The 13,164-nt window shown below is 42.5% G+C and overlaps 1 protein-coding gene across 6 annotated transcripts in view; it reads left to right on the top strand.

Moving 5' to 3' along the window:
- Nucleotides 1-13,164, top strand: part of LOC121628811 (microtubule-associated protein 4) — a 126,115-nt gene that overhangs the window by 33,994 nt on the left and 78,957 nt on the right. For 5 of the 6 annotated variants that reach the window (XM_041968154.1, XM_041968152.1, XM_041968150.1 and 2 more), the window contains exon 3: nucleotides 2,591-2,647. The exons of the other annotated variant lie outside the window; for it this stretch is intronic. In XM_041968154.1, the coding sequence (XP_041824088.1) occupies nucleotides 2,591-2,647 (57 nt within the window). The remainder of the gene's footprint in view (nucleotides 1-2,590; nucleotides 2,648-13,164) is intronic. 6 annotated transcript variants of the gene reach the window in all.

Genomic DNA, 13,164 nt, shown 5'->3' with positions numbered 1-13,164 from the left:
CCACATGTCTTGGGCACTCGGGTCAGGAGAGTGTGGTGAGTTGGCTCAGATGGTGGGGGAGGATGCCGGTCAGGCCTGGCAGATTCAAACTTGTTGTGAGGGTCTGCTGGGAACATCTGGAGGAGTGTTCTGTCAAAAAGAGTTTTATTTTCCTTCTCGGGCAGAGCTTCAACCATGTCCTGAGTTAGGCGGGGGACATTGAGTCTGAGCGGGCTGTGTTCTGTACTTCTAATGTTAAGGTGGCTAACTAGAAATGTGACCGTGGGATCATTGGTGCCTGTCACGGTGTAAATCCCCAGACTCGTTGGTGGACACCAGCAGTGAGGGATGCTGTCAAAAAGAGTCCTATTGGGTCTTTTTGGCCTGTGGAACTCTAGAGGCAGCTGACAGGTATCGACAAGCTAAGCCGAATGTGGCTTCGGCAGTCACTGAGGCAAAAACTTGGGCATGGCAGGAGTTTAGAGAGACCATTGAGAATGACTTTTAGACAACTTCAAAGAGATTCTGGTCCACCATCCAAGAGCTCAGGAGGGAGAAGCAGTGCTCCAACAACACTGTGGACAGTAGGGATGGAGGGCTGCTGACCTTGACTCGGGACGTTGTGGGTTGGTGGAGGAAATACTTCTAAGACCTCCTCAATCCCACCAACATATTCTCTGACAAGGTTGCGTAATTGGGGACCCTGGTGCTGGCTCTCCCATTTCTGGGGCTGAGGTGGTTAAAAAGCTCCTTGGTGGCAGGGCCCTGGGGGTGGATGAGGTCTGCTCGGAGTTACTTAAGGCTCTGGATGCTGTAAGGCTCTCTTGGTTGACACGCCTCTGCAGCATTGCATAAACATCAGGGATAGTTCACCTTAACTGGCAGACTGGGGTGGGGGTCCCTCTCTTCCAAAAGGGGAACAGAGAGTGTGCCTCAGCTAGAGGGGGATCACACTCCTTAGCCTACCTGGTAAGGTCTATTTAGGGGTGCTGGAGCGAAGGGTCCATTAGATAGTTGAACCTCGGATTGAGGAGGAGCAGTGTGGTTTTCATTTCGGCCGTGAAACAGTGGACCAGCCCTACAACCTCTTCAGGTTCTTGGAGGGAGCGTGGGATTATGCTCAACCAGTCTACATGTGTTTTGTGGACTTGGAAAAGGTGTTCGATCATGTCTCACGGGGACTTCTGTGGAGATGCCCCAGGAGTATGGAGTACCAGACCCCCTTGTACGAGCTGTTAGGTCCCCGTACGACTGGTGCCAGAGCTTGGTCCACATTGCCGGCAGTAAATCAGATTAGTTTCCAGTGAACATTGGACTCTGCCAAGGCTGCCCTTTGTCACAGATTCTGTTCATAAAATTTATGGAAAGAATTGCTTGGTGCAGCTGAGGTGTTGAGGGGATCCGGTTTGGTGACCTCAGGATTAGGTCTCTGATTTTTGCAGATGATGTGGTTCTGTTGGCTTCATTAGGCCGTGATCTTAAGTTCTCGCTGGAGCGATTTGTAGCCAAGTGTGAAGTGGCTAGGATGAGAATCAGCACCTCCAAATCAGAGACCATGGTAATCAGCCAGAAAAGGATGGAAGGCTTTTCTCCAGCTCGGGAATGAGGTCCTGCCCCAAGTGGAGGAGTTCAAGTATCTTGGGGTCTAGTTCACAAGGGAAGGATATAGCAGGAGACAGGCGGATTGTTGCAACTTCTGCAGTGATGTGGATTCTGCAATGGTCTGTCGTGGTGAAGAAGGGGCTGAGCCAAAAGACAAAGATCTCGATTTACCAAAACCCGGCGATAGGGTGAGAAGCCTGGTAATCCAGGAGGGTCTCTGACTAGAGTCGCTGCTGCTCCTCATCATGAGGAGCCAGATGAGGTGGCTCGGGCATCTGGTCAGCATGCCTCCTGGACGCCTCCCTGGTGACCTGGTGAGGTGTTCTGGGCACGCGCCACCAGGAGACCCTGGGGAACACCCAGGACATGCTGGAGGGACTACATCTCTCGGCTGACCTGGGAACGCCTTGGGATTCCTGCGGATAAGCTGGCGAATGTGGCTGGGGACAGGAAAGTCTGGGTTTCCATACTTAGGCAACTGCCCCTGCGACCCGACACCAGATAAGCAGTAGAAAATGAAATGGAAGGTATTTTTTTTTGTTGTGTGTAGATCCAAGTTGTTCCTCAATTTATAGACTGCGTTTGTCTCAGATTTGTGTACCTTTGTCCATTTTTACATCTGCAAGACTCTGCCTCTCTAAGATGCTTCTTTTATACACGTAATGTTACTGACCTGTTGCCAATGAACCTAAATTGTAGTCAAATGCTCATTCAGTTGTTATACCAATGATATTTTTTGTTTGTTGGATACTCATGTTCACATCACATAATTTATCAGCCAGAAGTCTCCTTCTGACACTTGTCTGTGTTTATGTGCTGACCTCAGCCTGACCATGACTGCTCTGTGTGGTCCAGAAACCCCCATCCTGCTGCCATACTGAGATGTCCTTCCAAAAGCCTGTCAGGCCGGGGTTAGTGGTTCCTCTGGATGCTTCGGCCAGCCACGAGTGCTCAGACGGATAGTAATGTGGTTGCTTGTTTTTGTCTTTGTGTGTGAATGCATGTGCAGATGCTGTTACTGCATTGGAGAATGGAGAGCAGGAAACTCATGGGGTACAAAAGCCCGGTAAGATATATCCCACAATTCCCTCTGCTGCTAGCCAGTTTGCTAAAGCTGCCTGGTCATCTTCATCAACCAGCTGTACCCTTTAAGTCTTTTCTTGTTTACTTTCTTCATATCTTCTACCTGTGTTTGGTTCTGCATGTTTGTGTATATTGGTGTGTACACTTGCTTTCTGACAAGGATGTGAGCTGCTTTTTCTACTCTGCAGCATCCTGTCAAGCTTTTGCAATCCAACATGTTCAGCTGAAAGAGAACAAAGTGTAGACTTTATGGCGATTTGAACTCATTTTAATCTTGCTGGTTTAAACCTAACCTCTGCAGAGTCTTCATTCATATAGACTTATTTTCTTTCTATGCAAGCTCTAAAGGTGACATAACCTGGACCAATGAGAACCCACACAGACTCATCTACAGATGTAGGCCATGTGGAAATACCATAGCTGCAATTCTTTTAGGCATTGACTTCCTATAGCTGCACTCAACAGGATTCAATCCCCACTGCAAATTAGCTTTAATGGAAAAAATGTACACACATCCAGGGTTTGAAATACTATATGCATGTACACATTTGTGCACATAAAATTGGAGCGGTGAACCTGTGTAAGTTTAGAAAAAGCCGGTAACTTGCTGTGTAGTCAGTCTAGCAACGTTGTTTTCTATATTTAGTACGTTTTCAGACCCCTCTAGTGACTTTTTTAAAAAGCTAGAAATCTAGTGACTTTTTCTGGTGTTATTGAAAACATTGAGAGACTGACATGAAAGCATATCATTCTTACTCTTCTCAATGAGCAGCTGTACTGCCGTATGACAGGTGTCCTGATGCCGCCGTCCCTTCCAGCTGTAGTCAGAGTAGATGTTCACCTCCGCTCCTCACCTATACTGAAAATGAATCACGTGAAGCTGCCACTGACTGATCCACCCTGGCTTACAGTCAGATATTAATGTCTCTTAATATAAGAATTTGATTAGGGGGGAGCCCCGACCGCAGTAGCACCGCTAGTACTCAAGTATTACTGATGTTTGATAATTTCATACACTGAAAATGTAACGCATCATTTATTTACACTATTTGTAGTTGGCTTCCATCAGAGATCCTCAATCCTGGTCCTTGAGGGTCGTTGTCCAGCAGGATTTAGACATTTCCCTGCTGAAACAAACCTAATTCAGACTCAGACTTGTGCAGTCATACAACAGAGGCAGCAGCCAGCAACAGGGATTTATTAAACCTGCATTATTTGTATGCAACCATAAAGATACCTGTATAAAACAGAGTTTTTGTGTGTATTACCATTTTTATTTAAATTATTCATTCATATTTTTTGCATTTTAAGGGACCCCTGGTGGAATAGGAGCCCTAAGCAGCCGCTCTGCTGCAAACCAAAACTTTTCAAAGTTAAAAAAATCGTAGACTCCTAATTAAAAACCCAACCGGACTTAAGAAAACTAAACTACCAAACACTTTTATGTTTTTTTCATTTATATAAGATTTGTATAAGATTTTATAAGATTAGATTTAAGCAGGAGGTACGTATTTTGCTTCACAGGCAAACCACAGAGATCCTGAGTGGAATTATGTAGCTGCATTCAGTGCTTATTATTATTATTATTTTGGCTTTTTTCTCATCATAGTAGCAGCCACCAGCAGCGATGCCCTTTACTCATATTAATGTGCTGCTCTTCTTCTGCCTAAACGAGAAAATAGGAATAATACCATTAAAAACAAAGTAATAAAACTATATGTCACATGTTTTTTGGGGGATACCTACACATTCATCAGACAGTAGTGTCACATTCTGCAACAAAACATCCATCAGAAATATGGTGTTTCTCCTGGACTGTACAGCTCCCGTCTCGTATGGGAAGTTTTAAGTTTATCACGCTCAAACTTTTCACCTGTTACTGTGTAAAATTGATTTACTTCAGGCAACATTTTTAATGTTATCAGAGTAGCTTCAGTTCCTTCATTCGTATAATTTTATTCTTCTTCCTGTATCATTTTGATATTTTAGATAATAACTAAAGCAAGTAATAACTAAACCCAGACACTGTCATCGGCCACTTTATTAGGTCCACCTGTTCAGTTACTTGTTAACATAAATATCTAATCAGCCTGTTACTTCAGCAACTCAGTAGATTTAGTCATGTACGCATGGTCAAGACAACTGAGCACCGGGTGCCTCCTGCCAGCTAAGAACAGGAAACTGAGGCTACAACTCACACAGACTCACCAACACTGGATAATAGAAGATGGAGAAACGTTGCTGGTCTGATGAGTCTCCATTTCAGCTCCACATTCAGAAGCTAGGCTCAGAATCTGCTGGAAGCATCATGAAAACATGGATCCATCCTGCCTTGGTTCAACTTAGTACCAACATGGTTTGAACTACAACCCGACCAATTTTGAGGCCGATGCCAGTTCTGATTTAACAGAAAACAATTCTGATAATTAAATAATCGGCTGATTCATTTAAAACAATATGTATGAATAAAATAGCTTCATTTTCATTTTATGTTTGCATAGTAAATTTTTCTTTCTATGTAGCATGCATTAATACAGTTACCAGCTGTACTACTGAATTTATCTTAGATTTAGACCATTGGTGTTTTTATATATAAGCAATATAATGAGTGAAGTTACTGGCAAAACATTATTTATGCTGCCCTCTGATGCCTTTTAATGTTAAATCACATTTTCTTTACTCCATTATTTTCTTTGCCATGAAGTCATGACTCATATGAACCAAAATAAAAACCAGAGACGCTTTTCTCAGAGGTCAAAACACGTCATCTTTAACAGTTGCATTTAAAAATAAAATAGTCACAAATAGTCGGGAAGTCATGTTACTTCACAATATTAGTGAGTTGCTGTTACAGCCTGAGTCCCGTTCTAGTTTTTTCTGACCAAGCAAAACTAATAGTGACATGATATCATGACAGTTGCTAAAGACAGAGTAACGTTCATTTTAACTTTTTCCTCCTATCTGCTTCACATCACACCTCCTTAAATGCATCTCAACATGCAGCTGATGGAGAGTTGAACGCAACTAATGACTATTCTGATGGTCGATTAGTCACGACTATTAAAACGACGAGTCGATCGGATTATGTATCTCATTAATATTAAATGGATCTTATTTCACTTCCAGCTTTTAATTCTTGCATGAGGTTGTTATGTAAGTCCGACGTTCCTCCTCTTTAAATGTTCGAACATTGCAGACGTACTTCCGTCGCACACAAGGTCCGCTTTACAAATCTCACATGTATTTAATTTATTTTGTAAGTTTAATGTGAAGTTACCCCAGACTTTTGACGTCCTTCGCTGCCGTTTTACTCCCTGGTCCGCTGCCATATTTTACCCCTGGCGGACTTTATTGCGCATGTGCAACTCTCAGCAGAGATAAGAAAAGAAGACGATGTCTCACTCTGTAGTCCCCCCCCCCCCTCTGTCCACCCCTGTAGTGTTGCCTGGCTGGTTGAATGGAGTCAGAGCTCCATCTAGTGGACAAACGGCACAATGACGTCACTCTGCACAACTCCGACACTTGACAACATTTATCTTTTTATGAGAAATAAAGAATATAATCGGCAAAACTCCAGCTGATATTGAATGTTTTGAAAAGGGCTATTTAATCAGACAGTCTATCAGGCTTAGCTTTAACCAGCACAGCCTACCTGAGTATTGTTGCAGACCATGTCCGTCCCTTTATGACCACAGTGTAGCATCTTCATCAGTTTTGGGATGTGGTGGAACGGGAGATTCTCATCGTGGATGCAGCCAACAAACCTGCAGCAACTGTGTGATGCTGTCATGTCAATATGGAGAAAACCTCTGAGGAAGGTTTACATCACCTTGTTGAATCTATCACACCAAGAATTAAGGCAGTTCTTAAGAAAATAGGGGGTACAGCCAGTTACTTGCAAGGTGGTCCTGATTAAGTGGACCCTGACTACATGTACATAGGGCTGGGTATTGTCACTAATCAATTAATTTAATCTAATGAATCGATTCCAATCAATTCACAACAGAGTATTTTAATTAGAATTTTGATTAAATTCAATTTTCTTGAATTTTAAAGACCGTCTCAGATAGCAGTTTTTACACAACACCTAGTCCATTTATGTCACAATCAAAATCAAGTATCTGGGAGTAATCAGATTACTGTAATCTTATCTGACACATCTACATGTTTTTCTGAAATGCCAGGACAATACCGGGTTTACCCAGATTCACAGCATGTTAGCATGAAAAGAAGTTCAACTTTTTAAATGACCTGATGAAACCGTTTAATTCAGTTCAGATCTCAGATAACGTGATGGTGTCAACTGTGACATCGGTGTAACGCCTCCATCTGCTCCTCAAGATGCTTCCATCTTCATCTGCCTGAGAGAAGTGAGAAAACTCATATTTTTGTCCGCTGTGTTAGCGTCAGTTGCGAATGTGAGTGGTAAAACACTGCAAAATACTTTACAGGTGAACATAATCCACACTGGTGAATGATCAAAATTAGACATGATCTCAGCAAGAGAAGCTGATTTTGGATGGAGGCGATGCAGGAAACCAGTTGTCTAAATATGCTCACCAAATCATGCCAGACATGTCATTGGAAAAGAGGACGTATAAAAAAATCGATCTCCAAGTTTTATGAATCGATATAAGATTTATTAAATTTGAATCGATTCTAATCGATAAATCGATTTTTTTGTAAACCCAGCCCTACATGTACATATGAAATGTTACGGTGTGGAAGAGTTAAGTACCTAAAAATGTAAAATACTCAACTAAAATTACATCCTGGATGGTTAGCCTGTTAGCAGTTAGCATTTCAAGTGTCGCCATGGTGCTTTCAGGTGTGACCTACAGACCGTATTTACGTCACCTTGTCATTCATAGTGCAGTTGGTCTGCTAATCGGAACTGAGATGCTGCATGGGATTGGTACATCTGTGGACGATGCTTTGGACAGTAGACCATTCGCTGTTGGCGTGTTTGTTAGCATGATACAAGTATCTTGTATTACCATGGTTACCATGGACCGTACTGTAAGTGAGCATGTGATGAAGAGCAGCATGTTAAAATGATGCTCTGTTAAGGTTCGGGTTCATCTCTTTAACTGCTTTCTCCCACTGCATCAGATCAGCGGGGTGGAAAGTCTTTATTTATAGGTAGCTTCAGTAGACGGAGCTTCTGGCCTTGCCAAGGTGCAGGAGGTCCATTCATCATTGCTATTCCAGTTGTCCCCAGAGAGGACACATGAGGTAAAAGCAGTAACTGGGTCAGAGAATTGAGAGCATAAACCGAATCTTAACAGAGTTTGTGTGTCTGTGTGTGTGTTAAGATGCTGCATGCCCTCTGCTGCATGATGCTTGTGCATGGCTGGTATGGAGATTAAATGTTCTGTTTTTGACATGTTTGACATTTATTAGATGACTTGCATTTCTTTTTGAGACAGCTACTAACCTGCTATCTTCCTCTTCCTCCCTCATTCCTTCATACCATCCTTTTTCTTTACCCTTTAAATCCGTTTTGCTCATATTTATTGTTTTTTTTTGTTAATTTCTTGTTTATTTTTCATTCTCGTTACTGCATCCATTGTTTCGATCACACCACATGTTCATCCTCCCTACATTATTTCTCTCCTCCTTCCCCAACCCAATGCTTCAGAGGACTAGAACCCGCCTCCATCGCCCTGATGACTGTCAATCAGCTGTGCTTCTGCTTCTTTGCACCTCCTCCCTGTGCAACACACACCAATAAATACACACCTTAGCTGTTGTATTAATGACTCCTTCATCAGGACCTGAGTACAAACCGTTCTTCCGGGATTCCTTCTGCTGGACAAACAGTCCTTTTTGGAAAAGGAAAGAAATTTTACTGTTTTCACTCCATCAATTTAGCTTTATTTGTCCCAAAATAAAAGATTCAGTTCAGTTTTACACCACTAAAACGCCTGGCGGGGCAAAAAGAAGCAATGACATATAAAAATCCACACATCTACAGATTTTCCCCTCACAGCCTTCCTCTGACACAGCAGCCGACAGTAAGTTCATGAGTTCATGTCCTGAAGCGGTGAAGCACAGACACCATCCAGCAGTCCTGCTGTCCAATACCTTTCAAGCCGAGTGTGCGGTGCTGCGAGGCTCATCTGTCATCACCTCTCCATTAGCTCCCCGACATGGTGATGTCTTTACTCAGCAAAGGATCTGTTTTCCCCAGCAGCCCTCTCACCGAAGTTTCCTCCATCTTCTTTAACCAGCACATTCAGGGACCAGATGACGTGATCCCAGACATTGCAGTTCAGGCCAAAATCAGTTCTTCTTTTTATTAGAAATAGCTTTTATGTGACTCACTGAAATCTGAGGGGTGGTTGGTTGTTGTGTATGTTGCTGTAAAACCGTATTGAAGCTGAAAACTGATGTGATCCGTAAGCCACAAGCTAGTGCTGAAAACACCAGAGAGGATTTCAGTTTGTCCGAACCGATTCAGATGTTCTTCTTTTTTAAAAAAATATTCTCTTCATATTCGTTAAGATGGTAGAGTCTTCCACAAAGCACAAACCTGCAGAGAAACAGTGATGGGCCTCAGACGGCTTCTGTCTGATGTTACTGCAGAAGCGCTGCGGAGCGGCTGTTTTTCTGCTTTGCAGCTGATCGCGGCACCTCTAGCCTCCACCCGGTGTGCCGCGCTGCGTTTTTAAATCGCACCGGAAGTGCCGCGTCAATCTATAGCAGAGCAGATATTTCAGGCAGGAAGTCAGTTCCATCATAACCGGCGGCACGAGCACGAGGCCGTCGGGTGATAGAGGGTCTCACGTGATCCTTCACATCATGGGTGTTGAGACGTTTATCTTGGAGGTGGAAACTCACAACATTTTGTACGACACTACACATCGCTAATATAAAGAAATGAAGAGCAAGCACGTGAGACCCGGACGGACTGGCTGAATAAACTTTTGTTGGTTCACTGTTCTCTTAAATTGCCCATAAGTGCTCCAACTGTCGCACGATGTAGTTATTCTTGCGTGAATGAGTGAGCCGATCATCAGCCACAGCAGAGGCGCTCAGCTCTGAATGCTCCTGGCGTGGCAGGGTGCCAGGCGGAAAGCTCGGTGTTGCCGCTGCGCTTCCACATTCAGTGGATCGGGGGGGTAGGGATGTAATGATGCATTAATCAGCATCGAGACATGAGCAGCAATCCAATACTGTTGATCCAAACTGAAAATTACCATTAATGAGACGTTCCTTAGGAAGAATGTGTAGAATTGTTTCATTTCATTTTAAGGGCAGCAGCTTAAACAGAAACCCCACACTTCCCTCTCTCTGGCCACTTTTTCCACCACATCATCGGAGCACTATAAAAAAAAAGACAAGCTTAAGAAAACAGGGAATCACAACAACAACCGAAGAGCAGCAACACAATAATGTGTCTGGTCTTTATAAGGTACAAAATTCATTGTTGGGAATACAGCAGCAGTACCTTTGAGCATACTACCCTACCCCAGTGACAAGCCTTTGTACCCCTTAAAGCTCAACTTCTAGGATTACTGATTCAGAAATCAGAAATGTCTGATTAAAAATTTGATTTCAATATTTTAGTCTTTTTTTTCAGTAGTGAAATCAGTAGTGAGTATTAGTCTCATCGATCTCTGGATACTGAATCGAATCATTTAAACCATGTATGATATCGTGGTATCATTGTGCTCCTAGTAGCTGTAAGTGGGTTATGAGGAGGTGAAGGTGATCCACAGACAAAGCAACACCTGTTCTGTATGAACTCCCACTTCTGTTTACTCCATGAGGTTTTTCTTCTGTCAGTTCTGCTCCGTCCTGTTAATTTCTTTGTTCCACATACAGTCAGTCATCTTCCTGTCCTTTTTATAGATGTGCTTCTGTCGTCAGTCTGCACCTTGTGCTAATAAATGTACCTATAACACATGCCTGACTTTTGCTTTCTCTTTCTTCTGAATGAAGCACACTAAACCTCTTATCTAATGTCTGAATGCAGCTATTTTTTCTTGGTTATCTTTTCTGTTTCTGTCCCATCAGCTTTTATTATTATAATTTTTTAAGAGTTCTTTGGGAGGCAGCAGTTTTTCAGTGTGAAGCTCGGAGATTAGCGAGTGCAGCGTGGAAACAAAGTTCAGAAAGTTCCTGCTTCAGAAGCAGAGAACACAGAAGAAAACATCTCTGTTCAGCTTATGAAAACTCAAAAATGAAGCTGGTTTAAGGAGGCGAAAACAATCAGCAGCAGGTTCTTGCAGGATGTGTTCTGGTCTGATTTGTTTTTATTGTAAAACCAGACAATAGATAAATCTCTTAGTCTTTCCAGGGCACAGCTTGTTATGGTGGACACACAGCTGCCACCACTGGATCAGTGTCAGCTATGAGAAAATAATCATTTGTGTAAGATTTAGGTCTAAAACGTGTCCAGATGAATACACAAATTCACCGTCTAACTTATTAGTTACATCTTACGTAAAGATGGGGTGGACTGGGGTTGCAGTTCTTACAATATATTCATCTTTTTTTAGTCATGGTTTTTATTCTAGTAAATACAACATTTCTAAATTCAAATTTGAAGATTTCTGTGTGTTTTGGGCCCAGTCTGTTAATAATTTTGGTTTAAGTAAAGACCAGGTCATATAAGTTTTGTTGGGGGAAAAAAAAGATACCAAACATGGAAATTGTAAACATTTTATGTGGTTAATAAAAACCAAATCAAAAGTATTCAAACAGCCAAAATAGACAAAAAAAAAAACATGTGTCCAGTCATTGAATGAACCAGGAACATGTCTCTTGAGGGGCATTTTCAGTTATTTACAGATTAGGAACTTTTACACGGAAACGTTTTCTCTTGATCCTCCAGGTGTGATGACTGAGAACTGATTCTTTGTAGTGAACTAGAAGAGTCTGCTCTGCTTGGGGAGACATGAATTGTTAACAGCTGCTGTTCATGTCTGGTGAGAATCCATACAGGAGGGGCGGGGTTTAGTTTTGATGCATCCAATCACATGCAAGGACAGACTAGGATCGTACAATTATGTAAAAAAGTGTGAGGGAGAGAAAATGTGAAGAACTCTGTGAAAACCAAATTATTTGATTTGCTTGCTGTGTTCAGTTCATTATTTAAAGGTTTAATTAAAATGTTGAACAGATTTACACAAACCATTCATATCTGCTAAATTAGGATAAATGGTAAGCTAGAAATGAGCCATTTGGGAGCTGAAAGGGGGCAGAATCTTTGATAAAAGACAGATCTTCCATCACTGCTCCAGAGCATAAAATCAAACCTCAAAAAACCCAAACACACTTACTTATTAATTTATTTATGTGATAAACTCCTATAGTAAAACATGTGCTCGCAAGACTGTTTGCAAGCGAGACGTTTTGTCTGAAACTTGTCTTGCTTTCTGTTGGGTCATCTTCCTTTGATTGACGAGTCATGTGTCCTGACCGTGGATAACTTGATAAAGTGATGCTGCCACTCTTGTAGTTGCTTTAGCATGATTCCAAAATAAATCTCCTTTAAATATTCATGCTGCAGCTTTAATCCTCGAGCTGGAAAATAAGCCTAATTCCTGTCACTGATGTCTCCTCTGTAGACAGAAAGCTTGCCATATTTAGGAGATTTTCCATTTGGAGTGTGTGAGACTATGAACGTGTGGGTCTTTGTTATTCTCTCCTTATGTGTGTGTTTGTGGCAAGGCCTCAGACCTGCCTTTAAGCCTTAGAAGTGAAATCTTCTGTCAACATGTGTGGCGGTTGGTTCTTGGTTTGAAATGTGCTCTTATTCCCTTCATCCTGTGGCGCTGATGAGCAGCGGCTGCACAGTTCCTACATTTGAAGGCAACGACAAAAGTTACTGAGGTTTTCAAAGTCGCCTCCGTGCAGCATGGCCTCGGCGTTTCCTCTTCCCAAACAACCACAAGTTTGTTTTCAGGCGAGGACAAGGAGGTGTGGAGGACACAGTGACATAATAGACTTTGATCCAAGGAAGAAAAGCCAGGATGGTGGGGGAGAAGGAGGGCTTTACAATGGGCTGTGTGTGTTTTAAGATGCCTGCAGGTATGTCAAACGCCTGCTTCTTGCAGGAATCTGAAGAGACGGCAGAGACGTCACATCCAATGCACCTTGGTTCTCCCCATCTCTGGCAGCATCATCATCCTCATGGCTGCTCCCCTTAGATGTAAACAGAGTAATTAATAAGGAAAGTAAGGACAAAAGTCCTTTTTTTTTTTTTTTGCTGTTATTGGGGGCAGGTGTGTGTGTGTGTGTGGATGGGGGGCTGCTGACAGAATCCATGTGTGACCTCGTGGACATATCTGTAGGCAGTGCACAGTGCCTGCTGCATGCATGATAGAGCTTTGTTTATTTCTGACATGCCCGTCCACAAACTTTTAGGAACTTTATTCCTGATTGCTTCATTAACAGCAGAAAACATGATTTCTTTGATTTTGTGCTTGATTTGTGTGTGAGATTTTTGTTTTGATTCATTTCTGCTGGTCTTTTTGGGAGACAAAACAT

The sequence above is a fragment of the Melanotaenia boesemani genome, chromosome 18 (assembly GCF_017639745.1).
Source record: "Melanotaenia boesemani isolate fMelBoe1 chromosome 18, fMelBoe1.pri, whole genome shotgun sequence".
In the NCBI taxonomy this organism is placed as follows: Eukaryota; Metazoa; Chordata; class Actinopteri; order Atheriniformes; family Melanotaeniidae; genus Melanotaenia; species Melanotaenia boesemani.
The sequence above is the reverse complement of the archived record's forward strand: the minus strand, read 5'-3'. Positions and strand labels throughout refer to the sequence as shown.